This window comes from Puma concolor, chromosome B4, assembly GCF_028749965.1.
Source record: "Puma concolor isolate L17-30 chromosome B4, mPumCon1.1.hap2, whole genome shotgun sequence".
Classification (NCBI taxonomy): Eukaryota; Metazoa; Chordata; class Mammalia; order Carnivora; family Felidae; genus Puma; species Puma concolor.
Genome location: NC_141673.1, coordinates 7,772,062 through 7,798,302, shown reverse-complemented (window position 1 = coordinate 7,798,302; position 26,241 = coordinate 7,772,062). Strand labels below are relative to the sequence as shown.

The 26,241-nt window shown below is 43.9% G+C and overlaps 1 protein-coding gene, 1 long non-coding RNA gene and 2 pseudogenes across 5 annotated transcripts in view; 3 read left to right on the top strand and 1 right to left on the bottom strand.

Annotated features, from left to right (window-relative positions):
* The window catches only part of EP300 (EP300 lysine acetyltransferase), an 83,674-nt gene extending 72,486 nt beyond the window's left edge, over positions 1-11,188 (top strand). For both annotated transcript variants that reach the window (XM_086712175.1, XM_086712174.1), the window contains 8 exons: positions 551-701; positions 821-967; positions 1,562-1,675; positions 2,618-2,783; positions 3,794-3,958; positions 5,020-5,181; positions 7,305-7,586; positions 7,846-11,188. In XM_086712175.1, coding sequence (XP_086568301.1) covers positions 551-701; positions 821-967; positions 1,562-1,675; positions 2,618-2,783; positions 3,794-3,958; positions 5,020-5,181; positions 7,305-7,586; positions 7,846-10,056 — 3,398 coding nt within the window. In that variant the 3' untranslated portion in view covers positions 10,057-11,188. The remainder of the gene's footprint in view (positions 1-550; positions 702-820; positions 968-1,561; positions 1,676-2,617; positions 2,784-3,793; positions 3,959-5,019; positions 5,182-7,304; positions 7,587-7,845) is intronic.
* Positions 1-26,241, bottom strand: part of LOC147578870 (uncharacterized) — a 76,276-nt gene that overhangs the window by 9,527 nt on the left and 40,508 nt on the right. For all 3 annotated transcript variants that reach the window (XR_015253280.1, XR_015253278.1, XR_015253279.1), the window contains one exon: positions 11,966-12,052. This is a non-coding gene — a long non-coding RNA (uncharacterized LOC147578870). The remainder of the gene's footprint in view (positions 1-11,965; positions 12,053-26,241) is intronic.
* On the top strand, positions 98-192 carry LOC112863952 (U6 spliceosomal RNA; annotated as a pseudogene).
* Positions 11,309-14,841, top strand: LOC112863836 (large ribosomal subunit protein uL23-like; annotated as a pseudogene).

The window sequence follows — 26,241 nt, the reverse complement described above, 5'->3', positions numbered from 1 at the left end:
GCGTGTGCTCTCGCTCACTCGCTCTCTCTCTCAAAAAATAAATAAACATTTAAAAAAAATTTTTTTTTAAGTATTAGCTACCATGCCTGCCTCACCTATACTAAAATCTATGCTAAAATTGGAATGATATAAAGATTTGCATTGCTCCTGTGCAAGGTTGGTACACAAATTTGTGGAATAGTCCATATTTTTTTAAAAATTGTTTTCAAGTATTGACCACATTGTTTTTTGGTTTTTGTTTTAATTTTTGTAATGTTTATTTTTGAGAGAGCAGGGGAGACACAGAATCTGAAGCAGGCTCCAGGCTCTGAGCTGTCATCACTGAGCCTGACACAGGGCTCGAAGTCATGAACCATGAGATCATGACCTGAGCCAAAGTCGGACACTTAACCGACCAGGCCACCCAGGAACCCCCACATTGCTAGCTTTTAATAAAAGTTTATCCTATTTATACCAAAACAGAAAGGATATTTGATATTGAAGTCTAAGACTTGATAGAAATAAATTTGCACTGTGGTTACAACTGAACTTTTCACTTCTCCATTCCTAGGGTTGCCATCTACCAGGCTTGGCACCTTTCTGGAGAATCGTGTGAATGACTTTCTTAGGCGACAAAATCACCCTGAGTCAGGAGAGGTCACTGTTCGGGTAGTTCATGCTTCTGACAAAACTGTGGAAGTCAAACCAGGCATGAAAGCAAGGTATCTAGTAATGTTCCCTTTTCTTCTCCTATGGTTCTGCAAATGCTTATACAGTCACTGCTGATGATTCTGATCTGAATGAGGTGTTGTGGTTTTTCCCTCTAATCTGAATTGTGTAGGTTTGTAGATAGTGGAGAGATGGCAGAATCCTTTCCATACCGAACCAAAGCCCTCTTTGCCTTTGAAGAGATAGACGGTGTTGACTTATGTTTCTTTGGCATGCACGTTCAAGAGTATGGCTCTGACTGCCCTCCGCCCAACCAGAGGTAGGAATTAACATCTGCCTTCCAATTTAAATGGGAGTTTGAAGTTTAATAGGCAAAAAGCATCATGGGCAGGAAACTGATGTACTTGGTTTGGAAATGGAAATGTGGATTCTCACTGCTCAGTAACACTCTTCTGTGGCCTTAGTATATCAGGAAGGGGATATGAACAACAGCCTCAAATCAGAAGTGGGAAGCAGTGGGCTTAAATCTAGATTGTGTTAACAAGCACCTTGCCTGAGAGGTATATGAAAGAATGTCACACAAAAAAAGTTAGGATATGGTTTTGAATTTCTTGTTTCCAAAATAGTATAAAGGCCAGAATAAGAACACTGCCAGAATACATTTGGATCCATAAATACTGATTCATATACTCTGCTTCAGGCTCTACTGGGCACTGAGATTAGAATAGAGCCATAGGCTCATGAAACTCCCCTGAAGTGTTCACAGTCTAGTCATTTATCTGTGACTACGTGATGTGCATTACAAATGAGGTTTAAAAAAAAAAAAAAAACCCAGAAGAGAGAAAATATAATGTCACAAGTCACATAAGGAGTTGGTTTCTTGACTTGGTTTCTTTCTCCCCACTTCGTATAGGAGAGTTTACATATCATACCTCGACAGTGTTCATTTCTTCCGTCCTAAATGCTTGAGGACCGCAGTGTATCATGAAATTCTAATTGGATATTTAGAATACGTCAAGAAATTAGGGTAAGAATATTGATCAATACTATTTTTACTTTTTTGTGGTTTTTTTTGTTTTTTTCTTTTTTGATCATTTATTTTTGAGAGTGCATGAACAGCGAAGGGGCAAAAAGAGAGGGAGACAGAGGATCCGATGCAGGCTTCGCACTTACAGCACAAAGCCTGATGCGGGGTAGAACTCAAAATCCGCAAGATCCTGATCTCAGCCAAAGTCAGACACTTAACCAACTCAGCCACCCAGGCACCCTGATAAATGCTATTTTTTAAAAGCAATTAGCTTAAACTAACTAGGCTTTAAACTAATCACTGTGTTGTGGTAAGACCTAAGTTAAAACGTACAGATATGTGACTTTTTGGCCCCTTTTCTCAGTGCTGCCAGTCTGACAGTAAGGGATATTTTGACCCTAGTTGTACTTGTCCCAGATTGGTTTTATTTAGTTCAGTTAAGCTGTTGGGTACAGTTTGATTGGAAGGTTGATTGTTACTTAAGGCCAGAATCTTAAAACGGCAGTTGATCTCTGAAACCTGGGTTTCAGAACCAAAAACAGACTAAGGTCGGGAGATACATATATCAGACTGGTTCCTTACCTTCAAGTATATGTATGTGTGCTTAAGAATATTCACCACTTCACCTTGCAAGTTATTACTCTTAACATTTTGCATCTCGTTTAGCTCTCTTGTTGGAATGGACCCATATTCCTTTGCATTGTAGTTTTTGGGTCTTCAAATGCACCTTTTGGGGATCTTTTTTTTGGGATTTTTAGATCCAGGGTTATGCCTGGTTCTGGCCTAAGAATTTTGGTCTGATGCTAAATTGTACACTTTTGTATTATCTTGTAAAAAAAAAAAAAAAATCATTGGTTTCTGTACTGACTCCATCTTGTAGCATTCTTTCTGGAATGGATGATAAATTTTTCTCTTGAATATTCCGTCTATTTGTGTTGATAGATATACAACAGGGCATATTTGGGCATGTCCCCCGAGCGAGGGAGATGACTATATCTTCCATTGCCATCCTCCTGACCAGAAGATACCGAAGCCCAAGCGACTGCAGGAGTGGTATAAAAAGATGCTTGACAAGGCCGTGTCTGAGCGAATCGTCCATGACTACAAGGTCAGGAGGAGTGAGGGGCGATGACAGAACTGGAAATTTACTAATCCTGCTGCTCTGTATTCTGTCATTTGACTATCTTAACAAAAATCTTCTGTTTGTTCTCCCTTTTTCAAAGCAAGAAAAACTGTTTTAAGAGAGACTTAGATCAACAAATCTCTTTTAAAGATGTGACGAGAAATGTATTTTAGCCATTCGTGATTAGAGAGCATCTCACGATAAGAACTTGAACAGATAAGTTTCTTATCTGTTGTTAACTCCTGGGGAGAAAAGCACCAACTGGTTGTTTCCCGAGCAGCATAGAGAGCGGGTCTGTAGCCATGCAGTTTCCAGTATTTGTAGTTTAGGTTGTTTTGAACACATTTCTCAGGAGGTGGGGGATGGGTATAAGGCAGGCATTCCTCACATTACAGTGTCTTGTGTTATCAGGAGTAGTAAAGGCCACAGTGTGATTGATGATGCCTCTGCCTCTGCCATTGGTCCTAGCAGGATAATTTCCTACTTTGTATAAAGGCAGGTAAATCTCCCTGTCCTCACAGGCAAAGAGGAAAGACAAAACCAGAAATACTGACTGCAGACCATGATTTTTCATTGTTTATGACTGAATGTCTCCTCGGGCCATGGGGCTTAGGTATAAAATCTCTGCCACCTTTCTTCCAGATGACATTTTATTATTTTTTTTTTTTTAATTTTTTTTTTTTAACGTTTATTTATTTTTTTGGGACAGAGAGAGACAGAGCATGAACGGGGGAGGGGCAGAGAGAGAGAGGGAGACACAGAATCAGAAACAGGCTCCAGGCTCTGAGCCATCAGCCCAGAGCCCGACACGGGGCTCGAACTCCCGGACCGCGAGATCGTGACCTGGCTGAAGTCGGCCGCTTAACCGACTGCGCCCCCCAGGCGCCCCCCAGATGACATTTTAATCTTTCATGTTTCTTGTGTCCATTAGCTATGACTGTTTTTGTATGGTAAATGCTTTTTTTAAAAATATTTGTACCTGGGTATTTTCACAGGATATTTTTAAACAAGCTACTGAAGATCGATTAACAAGTGCAAAGGAGTTGCCTTACTTTGAGGGTGATTTCTGGCCCAATGTTCTGGAAGAGAGCATTAAAGAACTGGAACAGGAGGAGGAAGAGAGAAAGAGAGAAGAAAACACCAGCAACGAAAGCACAGATGTAAGGGCTTTGCATTTTCTTTCCAGCTTCTGCCTTGATTCTCATGGGTAATCAGGAGCGGGCTTCAAGTTTTGACTAGGTCTAAAGCTCTCAGGTGTGAAAGAGCTTCTTAAATTGGTCAAGAAATAATTGGCTTAGATAAGTTACTAATGTTCTCTTTCCATGGTTTTAAACCTTTTTAACATCAGATGTTGCCCTCCCCCCCTTTTAAAATGGAACTTTGGATTTCTGGTAATGGAAAACAGAAGGAAGGAAACCCTGAAAAACTGATAGAAGAATCACCTATATAGAACAGGGGGTGGCAAAGTACTTCCTGTAAAGATCCTGATCGTGAATATTTGGGGCTTTTTTTTTTTTTTTTTAACACTACTTTATACATGTACATACCGTTCTTAGCCATATGAAAACAGGCCTGGGCCAGAGTTTGCCAGTCGTCCATACACGACCTGGCTTTTGTCAGAGGACCATCTGAGATTTTCCTGGTCAGTTATTTCTCCATAGCGTAGCTAGAATGGTCTTCGTTGAGTCCAAACTACTAAAGTCACCCTTTAAGTAGCCTGTTGAACTCTTCATAGCCTTGTAGTTTGAGTTGTCTTTTCAAGCTGTTGTTTTATTTTTTACAGTAGACTCATAAAATTCTAGAATGTGAGTGGAAGGAAATGAAACCAAGGTGTTTGGCTCCCTGCTTCCAGTGTATTCTTCAGTATCCCACACTGCTACTCCTTGTTCCCTGTCCTCAATTCTGGAATAGGATGGATAGATCTCAGGAGTCTCCACAAACTGTGAGGCTCTTGTCAAAAAGCTAAGACTGCCATTGCCTTATTGAGGGATCTTAGTGTAGGGATTCTTCACTGGGAGAAAATTAGTACAAAAACTTTAGTAAACTTTAGTTCACCGTAAGTAACAGCTTAAAAAATAGGGTACGTGTAAAAGTTGGCAGAAGGCATAAGATTAGAATCTCTAGTGTCAAAGAAAAGGAGGATCCTTCTACCATTAGTATTATTCAAATCACTTCTTAACAAAAATGTTAACATTTTCTTGTCCCCTCTGTTAACCTGCAGGTGACAAAGGGAGACAGCAAAAATGCTAAAAAGAAAAATAATAAGAAAACCAGCAAAAACAAGAGCAGCCTCAGTAGGGGCAACAAGAAGAAGCCAGGCATGCCCAATGTGTCCAACGACCTCTCACAGAAGCTGTATGCCACAATGGAAAAACACAAAGAGGTAAGGTGTGGCCATTTTGGGAGGAAAAGCAGGGCAGGGGTTCTGAAACACTGCCTACCATGGTTGGCATTAAACACGAGCACAACAGACCATTTGAAATTCAGAAGAAAGAAATCATCCGAGGAGTAAGAAGGAAGAAAAGAGGCTAGCTAGAATAGGAGGTAAGAACAGGAAGTGATACGGATGCTTTGATTTGCAGCTGTGTTAGAAATCTTGATGGCTTTGGATCGTGCTTCATACATTAAAAGCATAAGCATAGCCTGTCTGGGGTTTTTTTGTTCGTTTGTTTGTTTTTGAGAGACAGCATGAGTGGGAGAGGGGCAAAGAGAGGGTGGAGACAGAGGATCTGAAGTGGGCTCTGTGATGACAGCAGAGAGCCCGACCTAGGACTCAAACTCAGGAACTATGAGATCATGACCTGAGCTGAAGTCAGACACTTAACCAACTGAGCCACCCAGGCACCCCCCTGTCCAATTCTGTTTGTAACCGTCAGGACTTCTGAGTTCTAGTGGGTGCCTCATTTGATATTCTCAACCATTAATAGTTACTATTTCAAGCAATATTTTGTGTCACAAGATTCTAGCATAACAGAATAGTTGGGAAGTACCCTTAGAGTACATTGTAATACGTTTGACTTAAGTTGTGGATGTAGTCTATGATTTTATTTACTCTGAAGATGTAAATAGTGGGAATTAGAGTCTGAGGTCGTCAACTTGGGTTTGTTGTCTTAGCTGGAGGGTAACATACAATGGAAGTAATCATGATCGTTACTGGAAGGTTGGCCATAGTAAAGATTTCCAAGGGAGTCACCAGATGATTTTATTTGCCTCTGTTTTGAGTGATTTAGTACAGGCATTCCCCACTTGTTAGATTCAATGCTTTCCTGTGTGTCACATTTTCAAAATGCTCTTCCTTGCTTTGAATGCTTTCTTTGAGCCACAATATTACAAGGTCTAGCGCACGTCAAGGTTCTTTGATGCTTTTAACTTTTGGCATCTGTTTGAGATGTGTCTCTACTAAGTGTGCTCTCTTGCTGTATGTTCTTTTTCTGGAAATGTGTCTTAAGGCTCTTGTTTTATGCAAACACTGCTGCCCAAGTATATTACAAGTGTTACTGCCAGTTCGCTGGTCTCTGGGAAACTGGTAGAATATAGTGTCCAGTACCACAGTTGCTCACAAGGTCCTGATCTCTTAAAGGTACATTTTTCAGTGTAATGAGGTTTCACATTTAGAGACTAGTTAATGTAAAATAGACCTACAATATCAGCTTCCTGTTGCAGCCTTTACACTAATGGTTATAGTAGTTCATGGTGATTGGGTCCTTTCAGAATTTAATGAACAAAACTTTTGCTGTTTCTGCAGCAAGAGCTAAGAAGGTTTTGTTTTGTTTTGTTTTTTCTTTCCCATCCCCACCAACTTTTTAACATTTCAAACTTGCGGAGAGTTGCATAGTGGACCCCCTGCCATAGCCCTCGCTGAGATTCACCAATTGTTCGTGTTTTGCTACATCTTTTCTTTATCCCATTCAAGCTAAGGAAGAAGACCTCCTTTGCTTAACCACACTGTGGCTTCACACTCAGGAGACTTCCCCCAGTGCCACCATCTAATGTCTGGCCCTTCCGCTCCAGTTAAGGATTGTGTGTCAGGTTGAGCTGCCACGTCTCGGTTCCTGGCTTTCTTTTGTTTCATAACATGGCCGTTTGTTGTAAGTCAAGGCCAAAAAGTGTTTCGTAGGATGTCCCTCAATTTGGATTTGTCTGACTTGTTCCCTCTCGATTCAGGTCCAACCATGGATTCGGTCTTAGAGTAGACCACTTTGGGGCAAAATGTGCACTGTCCACGCACTGTGCTTGCCCCAGACCCTTCTTGTTTTGAAGGGATTATTAATGAGAAGGTAACAAGTTGTCGATTTCAGGCCCATTGTAGTCGTTCTCAGAGAAGAGACGAGAGGCTTGTGAGCAGGAGAAAGCAAGGGCTATATCGTGGGACCTTGTGTGATTGTAAGCTCTTCCAGTGGCCCCGGCCTCACGGGCATTCAGCTCGACTCACCTGTTTGCTGCCATTGGCCTGGTGCCACGCGGCGCTCTTGTTCCAGAGTCAGACTGAGGTTGTCTGCTTCACAGGTCTTCTTTGTGATCCGTCTCATCGCCGGCCCTGCCGCCAACTCCCTGCCTCCCATTGTCGACCCTGACCCCCTCATCCCCTGCGATCTGATGGATGGGCGGGATGCCTTCCTCACCCTCGCAAGGGACAAGCACCTGGAGTTCTCTTCACTGCGCAGAGCCCAGTGGTCCACCATGTGTATGCTGGTGGAGCTGCACACCCAGAGCCAGGACCGCTTTGTCTACACGTGCAACGAGTGCAAGCACCACGTGGAGACGCGCTGGCACTGCACCGTGTGCGAGGTGGGCCCCAGGGGTGGGGAGCAGAGGGTGCTGGGGTGTTGTGGGTTCCTGAGAGGCAGTGCCTACAGATGTCACACAGGGCTGCGCTCGGTGCCAGGGGTGAAAAGTAGCGCAGAGTGGGACGGGCCTGCTTCTCAGATTTTCATGGTAGAGCTGAAGAGTCTTTCTCAAAGGGGCCTTTGGGACCCCAGCAGAATACATGCAATGTTTCTGAATGACTTAAATCTTAGAGAGTTGACTGTGCCTGTTTCTCCCCCAGGATTACGATTTGTGTATCACCTGCTATAACACTAAAAACCATGACCACAAAATGGAGAAACTAGGTCTCGGCCTAGATGACGAGAGCAACAGCCAGCAGGCCGCGGCCACCCAGAGCCCAGGAGACTCTCGCCGCCTGAGCATCCAGCGCTGCATCCAGTCCCTGGTGCACGCCTGCCAGTGCCGCAACGCCAACTGCTCGCTGCCGTCCTGCCAGAAGATGAAGCGGGTCGTGCAGCACACCAAGGGCTGCAAGCGGAAAACCAATGGAGGCTGCCCCATCTGCAAGCAGCTCATCGCCCTGTGCTGCTACCATGCCAAGCACTGCCAGGAGAACAAGTGCCCGGTGCCCTTCTGCCTCAACATCAAGCAAAAGCTCCGGCAGCAGCAGCTGCAGCACCGGCTGCAGCAGGCCCAGATGCTCCGCAGGAGGATGGCCAGCATGCAGCGGACCGGCGTGGTGGGGCAGCAACAAGGCCTGCCCTCCCCGACTCCCGCCACGCCCACCACGCCCACCGGCCAGCAGCCCACCACCCCGCAGACGCCCCAACCCCAGCCCCCCTCTCAGCCCCAGCCTACCCCTCCCAACAGCATGCCACCCTACTTGCCTAGGACTCAGGCTCCTGGCCCTGTCTCCCAGGGTAAGGCGGCGGGCCAGGTGACCCCTCCGACCCCCCCTCAGACTGCTCAGCCACCCCTTCCGGGGCCCCCACCTGCGGCAGTGGAAATGGCAATGCAGATTCAGAGGGCGGCTGAGACGCAGCGCCAGATGGCCCACGTGCAAATTTTTCAGAGGCCAATCCAGCACCAGATGCCCCAGATGACTCCGATGGCCCCCATGGGTATGAACCCACCCCCCATGGCCAGAGGTCCCAGTGGGCATTTGGAGCCAGGGATGGGGCCCACGGGCATGCAGCAACAGCCGCCGTGGGCCCAAGGAGGCTTGCCTCAACCCCAGCAACTACAGCCCGGGATGCCAAGGCCGGCCATGATGTCAGTGGCCCAGCACGGTCAGCCCTTGAATATGGCTCCCCAACCGGGACTGGGCCAGGTAGGCGTGAGCCCTCTCAAACCAGGCACTGTGTCTCAACAAGCCTTACAAAACCTTTTGCGGACTCTCAGGTCTCCCAGCTCTCCCCTACAGCAGCAACAGGTGCTTAGTATCCTTCACGCCAACCCCCAGCTGTTGGCCGCGTTCATCAAGCAGCGGGCTGCCAAGTATGCCAACTCTAACCAACAGCCCCTCCCCGGGCAGCCTGGCATGCCCCAGGGCCAGCCGGGGCTGCAGCCACCTACCATGCCGGGCCAGCAGGGCGTCCACTCTAATCCGGCCATGCCGAACATGAACCCCATGCAGGCAGGCGTCCAGAGGGCCGGCCTGCCGCAGCAGCAGCCACCGCAGCAGCAACTCCAGCCACCCATGGGAGGGATGAGCCCCCAGGCTCAGCAGATGAACATGAATCACAACGCCATGCCTTCACAGTTCCGAGACCTCTTGAGACGGCAGCAGATGATGCAGCAGCAGCAGCAGCAGCAGCAGGGAGCCGGGCCCGGAATCGGCCCTGGAATGGCCAACCACAACCAGTTCCAGCAACCCCAGGGAGTTGGCTACCCCCCACCGCAGCAGCAGCAGCAGCAGCAGCGGATGCAGCATCACATGCAACAGATGCAACAAGGGAACATGGGACCGATGGGCCAGCTCCCCCAGGCCTTGGGAGCCGAGGCAGGAGCCAGTCTGCAGGCGTATCAGCAGCGACTCCTCCAGCAACAGATGGGGTCCCCCGCTCAGCCCAACCCCATGAGCCCCCAACAGCATATGCTCCCAAACCAGGCTCAGTCCCCACACCTCCAAGGCCAGCAGATCCCTTCTTCTCTCTCCAATCAAGTGCGTTCACCCCAGCCTGTCCCTTCTCCACGGCCACAGTCCCAGCCCCCCCACTCCAGCCCTTCCCCGAGGATGCAGCCTCAGCCTTCTCCACACCACGTGTCCCCACAGACCAGTTCTCCACATCCTGGACTGGTAGCTGCCCAGGCCAACCCCATGGAACAAGGGCATTTTGCCAGCCCGGACCAGAGTTCAATGCTTTCTCAGCTCGCTAGCAATCCAGGCATGGCAAACCTCCATGGTGCAAGCGCCACGGACCTGGGACTCAGCACCGATAACTCAGACTTGAATTCAAACCTCTCACAGAGTACACTAGACATACACTAGAGACACCTTGTAGTATTTTGGGAGCAAAAAAATTATTTTCTCTTAACAAGACTTTTTGTACTGAAAACAATTTTTTTGAATCTTTCTTAGCCTAAAAGACAATTTTCCGTGGAACACATAAGAACTGTGCAGTAGCTGTTTGTGGTTTAAAGCAAACATGCGAGATGAACCTGAGGGATGATAGAATACAAAGAATATATTTTTGTTATGGCTGGTTTCCCACCAGCCTTTTTTTCCCCCCTTGTGTGTGTGGTTCAAGTGTGCACTGGGAGGAGGCTGAGGTCCGTGAAGCCAACCATATGCTCCTGCCTTGCACCTCCAATAGGTTTTATTATTTTTTTTAAATTAATGAAAATATGTAATATTAATAGTTATTATTTACTGGTGCAGATGGTTGACATTTTTCCCTATTTTCCTCACTTTATGGAAGAGTTAGAACATTTCTAAAACCAGAGGACAAAAGGGGTTAATGTTACTTTAAAATTACATTCTATATATATATAAATATATATAAATATATATTAAAATACCAATTTTTTTTCTCTGGGTGCAAAGATGTTCATTCTTTTAAAAATGTAAAAAAAAAAAAAAACAAAAACAAAAAAAAAACTCCTTTCCTCCCCTCAAGTCAACTTTTGTGCTCCAGAAAATTTTCTATTCCGTAAGTCTGAGCGTAAAAACTTCAAGTATTAAAATAATTTGTACATGTAGAGAGAAAAATGACTTTTTCAAAATATACAGGGGCAGCTGCCAAATTGATGTATTATATATTGTGGTTCTGTTTCTTGAAAGAATTTTTTTCGTTATTTTTACATCTAACAAAGGAAAAAATTAAAAAGAGGGTAAGAAACGATTCCAGCGGGATGATTTTAACATGCAAAATATCCCTGGGGTTTCTTCTTTGCTTGCTTTCTTCCTCCTTACCCTGCCCCCACCCCCCATACACACATACACACACACACACACACACACACACTTTCTGTAAAACTTGAAAATAGAAAGCAAAAACCCTCAACTGTTGTAAATCATGCAATTAAAGTTGATTACTTATAAATATGAACTTTGGATCACTGTATAGACTGTTAAATTTGATTTCTTATTACCTATTGTTAAATAAACTGTGTGAGACAGATACCTGACCTTGTTTCACTTCTTGCCATCACATCTTTGTCTTAGCACACATTGATCTGATTCAATGTCTGGTACGTGGGGTTCAGAGGAAAAAACAAAAGCACTAGTTTGCAGCCTTCCTACACTATTACATAAAGTGAATTCACAAATAGATTTTGGTAAATTTATCCAAAGTTCAGGGGAAAAACCAAATACCAGCTAAATGTCAATTTCACCAATTTTAATTGATATTCATTAGCTTTTCACAGCCTGACATAGGACCTTACAGGGATAAGAGTGAGCACCTCAGCTGGATCATACCTAAGTCAGAAGTAGCTCCTTGAGAAAACAGCACTTGCCTTGGGCGACATAAGTGCTTACCCTCTGTTACACTTTGGTTTTGCTACCTGCTAACCAGTAAGTCGATGAGAGGGGACGCGGGGTGAGGATGTAAGAGAGGAAAATGTGTGGAAGTAAAATCTGGAAACCTAAGAGATTACAACAATGAGTCCAGTATTGTGCTAGGTGTTTACAGAATGAAGAGGTCTCCAACTAAATCATTAGAAACTTAAAAAGCAGAATACTGTTAGCTGCTTTGGCGTCATCGGGCAGTCCTTGTTTTTGTCGTAGAGCTTTACCACAGTCCACTAAGGACTAAAGAAAGATCTTCGAGGAGCTTAATTCAAACACCTATTCTATTTTATATTGTCTCAACAAAAATAACCAGCATCTCGATGTGAGATGAACTCGCGCGCTGAGCATTAACCAGAGACCACTCCAGAAAATGTCACGCACCTACCTGCCTTGGCTCGGTGGTCCAGCAGATACACCTGGAGCACCTCCGTTCTGTGCCAGGCAGGATGGCACACAAGGACAGGACGCAGCCCTGCAAGAAAAAAAGATGCTTAAGGGGGATAAAAGTAGAAAGCGTTGATGGTACAAGCAGGGAACAGGTGCAAGTCGGCAAAACCTGCTGATGGGAAAGTCTGGAAAGGATAGTACTTAAAATGGATGTTGGAAGGGCGCCTGCCTGGCTGGCTCAGTCGGTAGAGATGCGACTTAATCACAGGGTCCCAAGGCCGAGCCCCTGTGTGGTGGTGTACAGTTTACAATACATGCGATACTAAAAGAAAATTTAAAAACCAACCTTGGAGGGAAGATGGAAAAGGTGGAGCATGAGTAAGGAGAGAGAAGAATCCGACCCTGTTGGAAAAACAGCTTCAAGGTCCGCTTGACACCAGATTACAGAAGAGGGTGGACACACCTGCTACAGAAAGACCCCTGCCCACCCGTTTTCTCCCTAGTTCTAGGGGCCCAGGATTAATCGGAGCCCCCAACAGGGAAATAACTCAGAATTCTAAGCTATTTCCAAGCAGTAAATACTAGCCTCTAGCTAAGGACAGCTGGGTTGAAGTGTTCAATCATTTTCACTACAATGTTGTAAAGAGGGAGTAGGGGCGGAAATAAGCGGGAAGGGGGGAAAGCTGTCCTTCCCCAGGCCAGGGTCAGTGTTAGGGGGGTAGGTAAGGATGAATCCAGAATCAGGAATACAAGAAGCTGATTTCAATGTTTCTGTGTTTGAATATTCTCACCACGAAAAGTTGGGAAGAGCTGAAAGGCCCAAGTCTCTGGGCTGTTAATAACACATCAGTCTAGGAAGTGGACCCAATGGGGGCGAGTAGTGTTCCAGGTGCTTCCATTTACCTTGCTTATACACAGCCCCAACAGACAAAGGAAAAGTGACAAGTCGCTCAAGGTCGCACAGCCAGTAAATGGCTTCCCACAGTCAAAGGTCTGTGGAGCTCCAAAGCCTCTCTTCTCCGTATCATTCATCCCCCTTAATAGGGAGAAGCCCTAATGACGGCATCAAATTAACCACATACAACACAGGGGCCCCATTCCAAGCAAATGCAACATACAGACTAAAACCTGAGGGGGGGAGGGCAGCAGAGGGGGTGCAGGGAACAAGGAATCATAAAGATAAGTTCCCCAGACTTCTTTTACAACCAGATGGATGGTGTCCTGGAATGCTACATTCATGATGAGGTCACCCTGGTTAAAGAGCATAGACCAGTATCAAAAGTAATAAAACGTTTAAGAATAAAGTTAACAAAAGAGGTGTAAGATTTGTACACTGAAAACTGAAAAAAAAAAAACAAAAAAACAAAAAAACATCGTTCATGGATCAGAAGACTGGGAAGACCTCACTAATGCTGGGCAAAGGTTACGCTCCAAACCCACCTAGAGATTCAATGCAACCCGTACCAAATTATCTGCTGGCTTTTTTCTTTTTCCTTGGAAGACACTGAGATGCCGATCCTAAATTGTATATGGAAATGCAAAGGAGCCAAATAGCCAAAACAATCTTGAAAAAGAAGTATAAATTTGGAGGACTCATACTTCCAAATTTCAAATTTAAACTACAAATCTACATTTCACGAAGATGGCGCTAAAGGCAAAGAAGGAAGCCCCTGCCCCTCCCAAAGCTGAACTGAAAGCACAGGCTTTGAATGCCAAGAAAGTGGTGCTGAGAGGCGTCCACAGTCACCAAGAAGAAGAAGAAGAAGAAGAAGAAGAAGAAGAAGATGATGATCCGGGGCTCCTGTCTGGCTCAATCGGAAGAGCACGCAACTCCTGATCTTGGGGTTATAAGTTCAAGCCCCACATTGGGGGTAGAGATCATTAAAAAAAAATACACTTTAAAACAAAAAAAGAAGATCCGCACGTCACCCACATTCCTATGGCCCAAGACACTGTGTCTCCTAGGGCAGCCCAAATATCCTTGAAAGAGGCCCCCTAGGAGAAACCAGCTTGAGCACTATGCCATCATCAAGTTCCCCCTGACTACTGAGTCAGATATGAAGAAAACAGAAGACAACAACACACTTGTGTTCATTGTGGATGTTAAGGCCAACAAGCACCAGATCAAACAGGCTGTGAAGAAGCTCTATGACACTGATGTGGCCAAGGCCAACACCCTGATCAGGCCCGGCAGAGAGAAGATGGCATATGTTCCAATGGCTCCTGACTAGGAGGATGCTTTGGATATTGCCAACAAAATTGGGATCATCTAAACTGAGTCCAACTGGCCAAATTTAAACTTTTTCACTGTAAAAAATTTTAATACAAAATAAACTACAAATCCAAAGTTGTTAAGATAACAGTAGTAGCATAAGGACAGACATTTAGATCAATGGAACAGAGTCCAGAAATAAACCCAAATATTTCAGTTGAGTTTTGGCAAGAGTGCCAGGAGAACTCAATGCAGAAGGAATAGTCTTTTCAACAAATGGTGCTGGGACAATGGGATATCCACAATGTGAAAGAAAGAAGTTGGACCTCTACCTCATGCCAAATACAAAAATTAACTCAAAATGTAACAGCCAAACCTACAAAAGTCATAGAAGAAAACAGGTATAAGTCTTCATAACCTTGGATTAGTCAATAATTACCTAAATTAAAGCACAAGCAACCAGGAAAAAAATTGGACTTGAACATAATTTGAAACTCTTGTACATCAAAGGATAGTATCAGGAAAGTGAAAACACTCCCATGGAATGGGATAATGTATTTGCAAATTCTATCTGATAAGGGTCTGTGTATCTGGACTATATAAAAACTCTGATACCAAGGGGCGCCTGGGTGGCTCAGCAATTGATTAGTTCAAGCCCCACTTTGGGCTCTGCACTGACAGCGTGGAGCCTACTTGGGATTCTCTCTCCCCCTCTCTCTCTCTCTCTGCCCCTCCCCTGCTCGCTCGCTCGCTCTCTCTCTCTCTCTCAAAATAAATAAACTTTAAAAAATGGAATCATCATGGGGCGCCTGGGTGGCTCGGTCGGTTGGGCGTCCGACTTCGGCTCAGGTCATGATCTCACGGTCCGTGAGTTCAAGCCCCGCGTCGGGCTCTGTGCTGACAGCTCAGAGCCTGGAGCCTGTTTCAGATTCTGTGTCTCCCTCTCTCTCTGCTCCTCCCCAGTTCATGCTCTGTCTCTCTGTCTCAAAAATAAATAAAAGTTAAAAAAATAAAATAAAATAAAAAATAAAAAATGGAATCATCATGATGTATCATCTTAAAAAAAAAAAAAAAAACCTCTCATACTCCACAATAAAAAAAAAAAAAGATACATAACCCAATGAAAAAAATGGGCACCAGATTTGAATAGATGTTTCCCCAAAGATGAGATACAAATGGGTAATCAGCACATGAAAATGAAACGGCTATAAAAGTACAAGTGTTGGGGCGCCTGGCTGGCTCAGTCAGTAGAGCATGCAACTCTTGATCTCAGGGTTGTGAGTTCAAGCCCCATGTTGGGTGTAGAGACTACTTAAAAATAAAAACTTTTTAAAAAGTACAGATGCATAGACATAAAGATAGACACACTAAAGCTTCAGCAAAAGGCTGACTTTAAACTGAGGAATTCTTCTCTTCTTCATTTTTGAAGCCTCCTCCTCCACCTTCACTTGTTGTTCTGTAGAATCCTTTGTTCCAGGAACTTTTTATCAATATAGACATCTCGGTGACCTCAATGTATACTTAGTAACAAGATTCAGACAGCTGTTGCCAGGGCTGGTCATGAGACCACCTTGAAGACATGACGAAGGATCGTGGCTGGCAGCACATACCAGATTCTTATCAAAACAGCCTAGATCCTGTGTTTTCCTATAAAACCCTTCAGCCTTTCACCCCAGGCGGCTCTACAGTTTTTCTTTTTTCTTCTTTTTTTTTAAAGCAGTTTCCATACCCATTGTGGGGCTTGAACTCACAACCCCAAGATCAAGAGTCGCCCGTTCCACCACTGACTGAGCCAGCCGGGTGCCCCTGGTCTACAGTTTTGAAGACATCAGCCTGTGGCAACCTCTCCTGCCTGGCAAAGTAATACAATTATCGTCGCTCTTTATCACCAAACTGTCTTCGTGTTCTATTTCGGCTCCGGAGCAGGAGCACAGAGGTCAGTTCTCGACAACAAAAAGATACTCAACGTCATTAGTAATTAGGGAAACACAAATAAATCGAAACTACAATGAGATGCCACTTCACACCCACCAGAATGGCCATAATCGAAAATAGACAATAACCAGTGCTGGCGAGGATGTGGAGAAAGTGGAATCTCACCCACCGCTGGTGGGGTGGAGAATGGTGCAGCCACTTTGGAAAACTGTAGCAGTTCCTCTAAAAAGTTAAATATCTGTATGCGTAGGAATGATTTATACACTGCAGAAAATTTATCTCAGTAAATGTCTGTCCATAACATAAGAAGTAGTTACATACAGAGTTACGATATGACCTAGCAATTCCTCTCCTTGTTATATACCCAAGAAAACTGAAAACATACGTTCACACAAAAGTTTGTGCCCAAATGTCCATGGCAGCATTACTCATAAAGGCTGAAAAAATAAGCAATTCAAATGTCCATCCAATGGAATAGGATCCAGCCCCTGGAAGCAAGGAAGGAGGGATTTACACAACAACCTGGCTGAATGTTGAACACATCGTGCTCAGTGAAAGGAGCCAGACACAAAAGACGACATACTATATGGTTCTATTTATATGAGATGTTTCAAACAGGCAAATCCACACAGAAAGAGAGTAGAGCAGTGCTTGCCAGGGGCTCAGGAAAGGGGAGAATGAGGAGAGACTCTTGATGGGTACAGGGTTTCTTTTTGGGGTGATGAAAATGTTCTGGAATTAGACTGTGATGATGGCTGCACAGCCCTGAAAGTACTAAAAACCACCGAATTGTAAGCTTTCAAAGGGTGAATTTTACGATATGTGAATTAGATCTCAATTCAAAAGGAGGCCACAGACCAGCCGGAGGGACAGTGCTCTTTCGAGCCGCCTCCCAAGAGCCCCACCTGAAGTTCCAGGGGTGTTCAGTGGGCAGGCGGGAGGCCTGGAAAGTCAGAAAGAGTGGGTCTGCGGGATCATTGAGAGGAAGACCTGTTGTCAGGTGCAGATTTGGGCAAAGTCTGTCCCAGGAGAAGCGGGGCTCCCTTGGGGTGCACGTGAGTTTCTACTCAGTGGAAGAAACAGACCTCTAAGATCGCCGGAATCTTTTATTAAAAATACAGATAGAAGGGCTCCTGGCTGGGTCAGTCAGTGGAGTGTAAGACTCCTGATCTCAGTGTTGTGAGTGCGAGCCCCACGCTGGGTGCAGAGATAACTTAATAATACAATCCTTAAAAATAGAGAGAGAGGGGTAGAAAAAAGTGAATAATGTACTTCATAAATGCTCGATAGTGATACAATGATTTTACCTAAGCCTGACATTTTTGAGAGGGAAATTTGTCATCCTTCTTCCTGGCTATGCAGAAATTAACCCAAAAGGGAGAAAAAGCAGCAGATAACATCTCCCAGCTAAAACCCTAAACCTCAGCTCAGTCATTGCCCATTTATGAAGCACTGAAGGCCTACTGTGTGTGAGAACCCCTGGAGACAGAAGAAGGAAGAACCAAAACAAAAAAACCAAAATGAAGCGACAGCCAAAGTAAACCGTAAAATCAAAAGGTTTGGGAGACAAGTGCCAACAGATGAACGCGTCGAGGAGGCCTGGGATAGGTACCAACGGGGTGGTATCCCGCCTTGAGAAAGAAAGAAATCCTGCCATTTGTTACATCGGTGGCCCTGAAGGGCGTTATGCTGAGTGAGGTAAGTCACACAGAGGGAGACAAATACTGCAGGCTCTCAGTTATATGGGGAATCCAAAAAAAGTCAAATGCGTAAAAACAGAGTCAAATAAATGATGGTTACCAGAAGCCCAGAGGTGGACAGACTTGGGGCATCTGCTGTTTAAGGCTATAAACTTGGAACTAGCAGACGCACGCATCCTGGAGACCTAAAGCACAGCACGGTGATTATAGTCAACAGTTCTGTATTATCAACTTCAAAGGCACCGATAGGCTGGCTCTGAATTGCTCCCACCACAAAGAAACAAATAATTATGTGACATAAGAGGTGTTAGCTAAAATGGTGGTAATCATATCACAATAAGTAAGTGTAGCAAATCAACGCATTGCCCACCTCAAACTGACACAGTGCTACATGCCAGTTATATTTCAATAAAGAAATATCAAAAGGTTTGGGGGCAACTGGCTGGCTCAGTTGGTTAAGCGTCTGACTTCGGTTCAGATCATGATCTCACGGTTCATGAGTTCGAGACTCGCATTGGGCTCTGCTCGGACAGCACAGAGCCCACTTCAGATCCTCTGTCCCCCTCTCACTGCCTCTCCCCCACTCAAGGTCTCCCTCTCTCTCTCTCTCTCTCTGTCTCCCTCAAAAATAAACATTTAGGGGCGCCTGGGTGGCGCAGTCGGTTAAGCGTCCGACTTCAGCCAGGTCACGATCTTGCTGTCCGCGAGTTCGAGCCCCGCGTCGGGCTCTGGGCTGATGGCTCAGAGCCTGGAGCCTGTTTCCGATTCTGTGTCTCCCTCTCTCTCTGCCCCTCCCCCGTTCATGCTCTGTCTCTCTCTGTCGCAAAAATAAATAAACGTTGAAAAAAAAAAAATTTAAAAAAAAAATAAATAAATAAATAAACATTTAAAAAAATCAAAAGGTTTGGACTAATGACTATGGAGACAACTCACCAGTCTGTAACCTTAGGCAAGCAACTCGACCTCAATGGTCTCAGCTGTGAAATGGAGAGAATGTTGTCCACATTCCTCACCAAGCAGCTGTAAAGATAAACGAGTACCAGTGAGGATGTGCAGAGACCAGAACTCTTGCGTGTTGGTGGTGGGAACGTAAAATGGTACGGCGACTGTGGAGACGGGATAGCAGTTCCTCAAAAATTAGACATAACATTATCCTATTGGCCAAGAATTCCAATTCTGAGTAGATACACTAAAGAATTAAAGGCAGGGACTTGAACAAATATTTGGACACCCGTGTCCATGGCAGCATTATGCATTATTCACAATAGCCAAGAGGTGGAAACAGCCCATGCGTCTATCAACGGATGTAATGGATAAAGAAAATGGGGTATATCCATACAGTGGAATATTATTCCTTAAAAAGCAAGGAAAATCGACAAATGCTACGACATGGACGAACCATGAAGACATGATGCCAAGTGAAATAAACTAGACACAAAAGGGCCAATATTCTATGTTTCCACTGTGTGAGGTACCCAACTAGTCAAATTCATAGAGGTGGCAAATAGGATGGTGATGGCCAGGCGTTGGGGACACGGGACTGGGAGATTATTGTTTAATGGATACGGAGTTCAGTTTGGGTTGTGGGACAACGTGAGTGTGCTTAATGCCACTGAACTGCACACTTAAAAATGGCTAAAATGGGGGCGCCTGGGTGGCTCAGTCGGTTAAGCGTCCGGCTTCAGCTCAGGTCACGATCTCGCGGTCCGTGAGTTCGAGCCCCACGTCGGGCTCTGGGCTGATGGCTCGGAGCCTGGAGCCTGTTTCCGATTCTGTGTCTCCCTCTCTCTCTGCCCCTCCCCCGTTCATGCTGTGTCTCTCTCTGTCTCAAAAATAAATAAACAGTAAAAAAAAAATGGCTAACATGGTAAATTTTGTGTTCTGTATAGTTCATCACAATAAAAAGATTACATAAAATCATGTTAATGAAACTATGCTGCAAACTGTAAAGCCCTGACTCATATACTGTTTTTCTCTTTCCTTCATGGATGCTGTCAACCAATTAGTCAAAAAGGAGCCAACTATATATTATTACCTGTGATGGCGAGATTTCTGGCCGTGAATCCTAGTCCTTCCTCCTAGTTCACACACGCAACAGAGGCCGATAGAACAGCACCGCCAAAAGGAAGGGGAAAGACGGCTGCGTCCTTGGGGCAAAAACAACAGGGTAGGCACGATTTTCCATATATGGCCTGGTGATGAGAACCACAGGAAATGAAGCAGTAGGTGGTGACATCCTGGAATACGAGGCACAGAACAGTACCCTCGATTCTCAGGGCTACCAGGTGGTCGAGGGAAAGAAGAAAAAAGACACACCACAGAAGGAGTGTACGATCGGACACACACACAGGACAAGTACTTGGGTGCTGTCCTGAGCGGGGAGCCGGCGGGGGGGGGGGCACTCATGCCAACAGATGGCCCTTCCAGAGATGAACAACACCGTGTCTGGAGTGGAAAGTTAATGAATGGGTTTAACAAAAGATTTAATATCACAGAAAATTATGATTGGTGAATTAGAAGATACAACGATACAAACCATCTAAAATGTAAAGGAGAGAAAAAAGACCGAAAATACTATCAAGCATATGTGTAATTAAAGTTCCAGAAAAGGGGGTAGGGAAAAAAAAATTTTTTTTTTTGAGAGACAGGGAGAGAGAGAAAGAAACACAGAGTGTGAGCAGGGGAGGGACAGATAGAGGGAGACACAGAATCCGAAGCGGGCTTCAGGCTCTGAGCTGTCAGCACAGAGCCTGACGCGGGGCTCAAAACCAGGAACCGCGAGATCATGACCTGAGCCGAAGTCAGATGCTTAACCCACTGAGTCACCCAGGCGCCCCAGGAAAAATAGTTTTTGAAAAAAATGACAGAAAAATTTGCAAATTTGATGAAAAGCATAAGTTCACAGATCCAAGAAGCTCAACGAACCCTAAACAGGATAAACACATAGAAAATAAAACCAAGGCACATAATAGGAAAACTGCTAAAAAGCATGAGTAATAAAGAAAAAAAAATGCTAGAAACAGTCAGAAGAGGGTGCCTGGGTGGTTCAGTCAGTTAAGCGTTAAGCGTCTGACTCTCGATTTCTGCTCAGATCATGATCTCATGGTTTCGTGAGTTTGAGCCCTGGTCGGGCTCTGTGCTGACAGCCCGGAGCCTGCTTGGGATTCTCTCTCTTGCTCTCTGTCTCTCTCAAAGATAAATAAATAGGGGCTCCTGGGTGGCTCAGTCAGTTAAGTGTCCAACTTCAGCTCAGGTCATGATCTCGTGGTTTGTGGGTTCGAGCCCTGCGTCGGGCTCTGTGCTGACAGCTCAGAGCCTGGAGCCTGCTTCGGTTTCTGTCTCTCTCTCTCTCTCTCTCTCTCTCGGCCCCTTCTCCACTCACACTCTGTGTGTGTCTCTCTCAAAAATAACCATTAATTTTTAAAAAAAAAAGATAAATAAACATTAAAAAAAACAGCCAGCAGACAAAAAGACACTTTATGGAACAAAGATGAGTGTAAATTTCTTATCAGAAACTCTGCAAGTCAGAAGTCAATTAAAAAACAAAACAAAACAAAACTCTCAGGGCACCTGGGTGGCTCAGTCAGGTAAGCGTCTGACTTCAGCTCAGGTCATGATCTCAGGGTTCATGAGTTCAAGCCCCAAGTTGGGCTCTGTACTTACAGTGAGAAGCCTACTTCAGATTCTCTGTCCCTCTCTCTCTCTCTCTCTCTCTCTCTCTGCCCCTCCCCCACACCTGTGCACTTTCTCAAAAATAAATACTTAAAAAAACCTGTCAACATATAATTCTTTTTTTTTTTCCAATGTTTGTTTTTGAGAGACAGCGTGCGCTCATGCATGCACGAGCAGGGGAGGGGCAGAGAGGAAGGAGAACAGAGGATCCAAAGCGGGCTCTGCACTGAGAGCAGACAGCCTGATGCGGAGCTCAAACCAACCAACCGTGAGATCATGACTTGAACTGAAATCAAATACCTAACCGACTGAGCCACCCAGGTGCCCCGAAATAGAATTCTATACAAGAGAAAATAACCTTTAATTTAGTAATTTTTAAAAGTCCATTTGAAAAAGTCTGTTTGCCTTCATATTTAAAGGTTGGGGCACCTGGGTGGCTTGGTCAGTTGAGCCTCCGACTTTGGCTCAGGTCATGATCTCACAGTTCGTGGGTTCGAGCCCCCTGTCGGGCTCTGTGCTGACAGCTCGGAGCCTGATGCCTGCTTCGGATTCTGTGTTTCCTCTCTCTCTGCCTCTCCCCTGCTTGCTCACTCTCTCTCTTTCTCTCTTTCAAAAATAAACATTTAAAAAAATAATGTACAGGTTTAAGCCTAGATTTCTAAAACTAATGAAAATAACCTTTAAATATAAAGACAAATAGACTTTTTCAAATGGACTTTTATTCATGTATTTTTTTTAAAGTTATTATTATTTGTTTTGAGAGAAACAGGGACAGCATGAGCAGGGGAGGGGCGGAAAGAGAGGGAAAGAGAGAGAATCCCAAGTGGGCTCTGCGCTCAGACAAAACCAAGAGATCATGACCTGAGCTGAAACCAAGAGTTGGACACTTAACTGACTGAGCCACCTTGGTGCCCCTTTCTCATGTTTTTTAAAGTAAAGTCTACAACCAACATTGGGCTCAAATTCATGACTCCGAGAACAAGAGTTCCATGCTCTACGGACTGATCCAGCCAGGTGCCCCTCAAACAGACTTTTAAAAGTTACTAAATTTGGGGCGCCTGGGTGGCTCAGTTGGTTAAGTGTCCAACTTGATTTCGGCTCTCTTGGTTCGTGGGACTGAGCCCCACATCAAGCTCTGTGCTGGTAGTGCGGAGTCAGCTTGGGATTCTGTCTCTCCCTCTCTCTCTGCCCCTTGCTTGTTTTCTCTCTCTCTCTCTCTCAAAATAAATAAACTTAAAAAAAACTTTTTTAAGTTACTAAATTAATGCAAAAGATTACAAAGAGCAGATAGAAAAAGAGCAAGGTGTGAGATTTAAACTCAACCATAGTATTTATAGTAAATGTAAATGTTCCAAACACTCCAATTAAAACGTAGACATTATTAGATCATATTTTAAGAAAGACCAAAACACAACTATATACGCTCCATAAGAAACCCATTTTAAATGTAAAGACACAGATAGTTTAAAAATGAAGGGATGGAGAAAGACAGACATACAGATGTTAAAAGAAAACTGAAATGGCAATATTAATATCAGGAAAAGCAAACTTCAGAACAAGGAACATCAACAGGGATGAAGAGGGAGATTTCCTGACGGTAAAGGTGTCAGTTCATCAAAAAGATGTAGCAATCCTAATGTGTATGCCAATATATCTGACCACTTATATAAAATGGAAACATTCCTTGAAACATAAAATTACCAAAACTGGGGTGCCTGAGTGGCTCAGTCAGTTAAGCGACTCACTTCAGCTCAGGTCATGATCTCGCGGTTTGTGAGTCGAGCCCCGTGTCGCGCTCTGTGCTGACAGCCTGGAGCCTGGAGCCGCTTCGGATTCTGTGTCTCCCTCTCTCTCTGCCCCTCCCCTGCTCACGTTCTGTCTCTCTCTGTCTCTCAACAACAAATAAACGTTTAAAAAAATTTTTTTAATTACCAAAACTAACAAGAAAAATAAAAAGTCTAAATAGCTCTACATCTATTTAAGAAATTCAACTGATAATTCAGGGGTGCCCGGGTGGCTCAGTCGGTTGAGCATCTGACTTCGGCTCAGGTCATGATCTCACAGCTCGTGAGTTCAAGCCTCGCCTCAGGCTCTGTGTTGACAGCTCAGAGCCTGGAGCTGCTTCGGATTCTGTGCCTCCCTCTCTCTCTGCCCTAACCCACTCGCATTCTGTTGCTGTCTCTCTCAAAAATAAATATACATGAAAAAAAAATTTTTTTAATTCAATTCATAATTCAAACCTTCCCACAAACAAACTTCCAGGCCAAGATTATTTCACTGATGAATTCTATCAAACATATAAGGAATAAATAACAGAAGTCATATATGATTCTTTTAGAAAATAGCAGGAACACTTCTCAACCCATTTTTATGAAATCAATGTTACCCTGGTACCAAAAATTTTTTCAGTTATAAGAAAACAAAAGACCAGTAGCCCTCATGAACATAGATGTAAAAATCCTAAGCATCTACCCAAAAGAATAGCTATTACATCATAAGTGTAATATAATGAGAGCAAAGGATTTCTCCCTAAGCTCAGGAATCAGGCAGTAATCTCCATTCTCACCAATTCTTTTCAACATTATACTGGATGCTTTTGGCAGCAATATAAAACAAAAAAATAAATAAATCAAAGACAAAATTGTTAGCAAGAAAGAAGTGAACTGTTTTTATTCTCGGTGTCATGATTGTGTAAATAAAAAAACCCATTAGGAATCTACAAAATAGCTATTCAAACTAGTAAGTTAATTAATCAAGGAAAGAAGACACAAGAAAAGTAAACAAAGATCATTAGCATTTCTATGTATCAGCAATTAACACTTAGAAAATGAAATCTATAGGGGCATCTAGGTGGTCAATGGAGTAAGCTTCAGACTCTTGATCTCGGCACAGGTCATGATCCCACAGTTCGTGGGATCAAACCCCGCACTGGGCTCTGCGCTCACAGTGCTGAGCTTCCTTGGGATTCTCTCTCTCCCTCTCCCCCATGTTCTCTCTCTCTCTCTCTCTTAAAAATAAATAAACTTTAAAAAAAGAAACATATATTCTATGGGAGCCTAAGTGGGGTGGCTCACTCAGTTAAGCATCTGACTATTGATTTCAGCTCAGGTCATGATCCGAGGGTCCAGGGATCAAGCCCTGCATCAGGCTCCTCGCTGAGCATGGAGCCTGCTTAAAATTCGTTCTCTCTCTCTTTCTGCCCCTCTCCCATTCATGCAAATACATAAATAAATAAAATATATATTCTAAATATGAGTCTTTTGTCAGATATGTGGTTTGTAAATGTTTTTACCAGCTTATAGCTTATTTCCCCATCCTCTTAACAGGGTTTTTATGCAGTCCAGTAATACAATTTTTTCTTTTATGGATCATGCTTTTGGCATCATGTCTAAGAACTCTTCAACCAGACCCTAGGTCTTAGAGATTGTCTCTTATGTTATCATCTCAAATTTTACAGTTTTATGTTCCACAGTAAATCTAAGAACCATTTTGAGTTTATTTTTGTACACAGAGGTTTGGCTTGAGGCTTGCTTTGTTTTGTTTTTTTTTGTTGTTTTTTTTTTTTTTTTGCCTACAGATATCCATCCAGTTACTCCAGCACCCTCGGTTCCAAAAACTATCCTTTCTCCCCAAAATGACTTGTATCCCTTTGTCAAAAATAAAACAAACAAATGAACAAAAGTTGGTCATACTTGTGTGGGGCTATTTCTGCATCCATGGAACCGTATGTGCGTTCCTCTGCCAATACCACCATAGTGCTGATCAACGCAGCCCAAAGTCTAAAAATCAAGCAGAGCGATTCTTCCATTTTTCTTCTTCAGAATTGTTTAGCTATTTTGGTTCCTTTGTTTTCCCCATAGAAAGTGTGGAATAATCTTGTCAAAATATACAAAATAATCTTGCTGGAGTTTTGATAGGAATTGTGCTAAATCTATATATCAACTGGGGGATAACTGACATCTTTACTATATTGTATCTTCTTGTCCAGGAACACAGAATGTTTCTTTATATCTCTTTGATTAATTTCATCAATGTTTTTTAGTTTTCAGCATGCAAGTCCTGTACATGTTTTGTTACATTTACACCTAAGTATTTTTTTTCTTCTTTTTTCTTTTTTTTGGGGTGTGTGTGTGTGAGTGATGACTTTTTTTATCTCATTTTTTAAGAATTTTTTTTAATGTTTAATTATTTTTGAGAGAGAGAGAGACAGAGTGCAAGCAGGAGAGGGAGACACAGAATCCAAAGCAGGCTCCAGGCTCTGAGCTGTCAGCACAGAGCCCAATGCGGGGCTCAAACTCACAAACCGAGAGATCATGACCTGAGCTGAAGTCAGCCACTCAGCTGATTGAGCCACCCAGGTGCCTCTTCATTTTTATTTTAGAGAGAGAAAAATATTGAGAGTGCATGAGCAGAGGAGAGGAGCAGAGGGAGAAAGAGAATCCCAAGGAGGCTCCACACCGTGGAGCCTGACATGGGGCTCGATCCTACGACCCTGGGATCATGACCTGAGCCGAAACCAAGAGTTGGACACTCAACTGACTGAGCCACCCAGGCACCCCTGTAATTATACATGCTATTTTTACTTTTAATTTTGATTTTCATTTTTTAAGTCTTTCTTTTTTAATTTACATCCAAATTAGTTGGCATATAGGTTTTTTTTTTTATTTCAGTCTCATTGATAGTATACAGAAAGAAATACAGTTGACTTCTATATGTTCATCTTGTATCCTATAACCTTACTGAACTCATTTATTA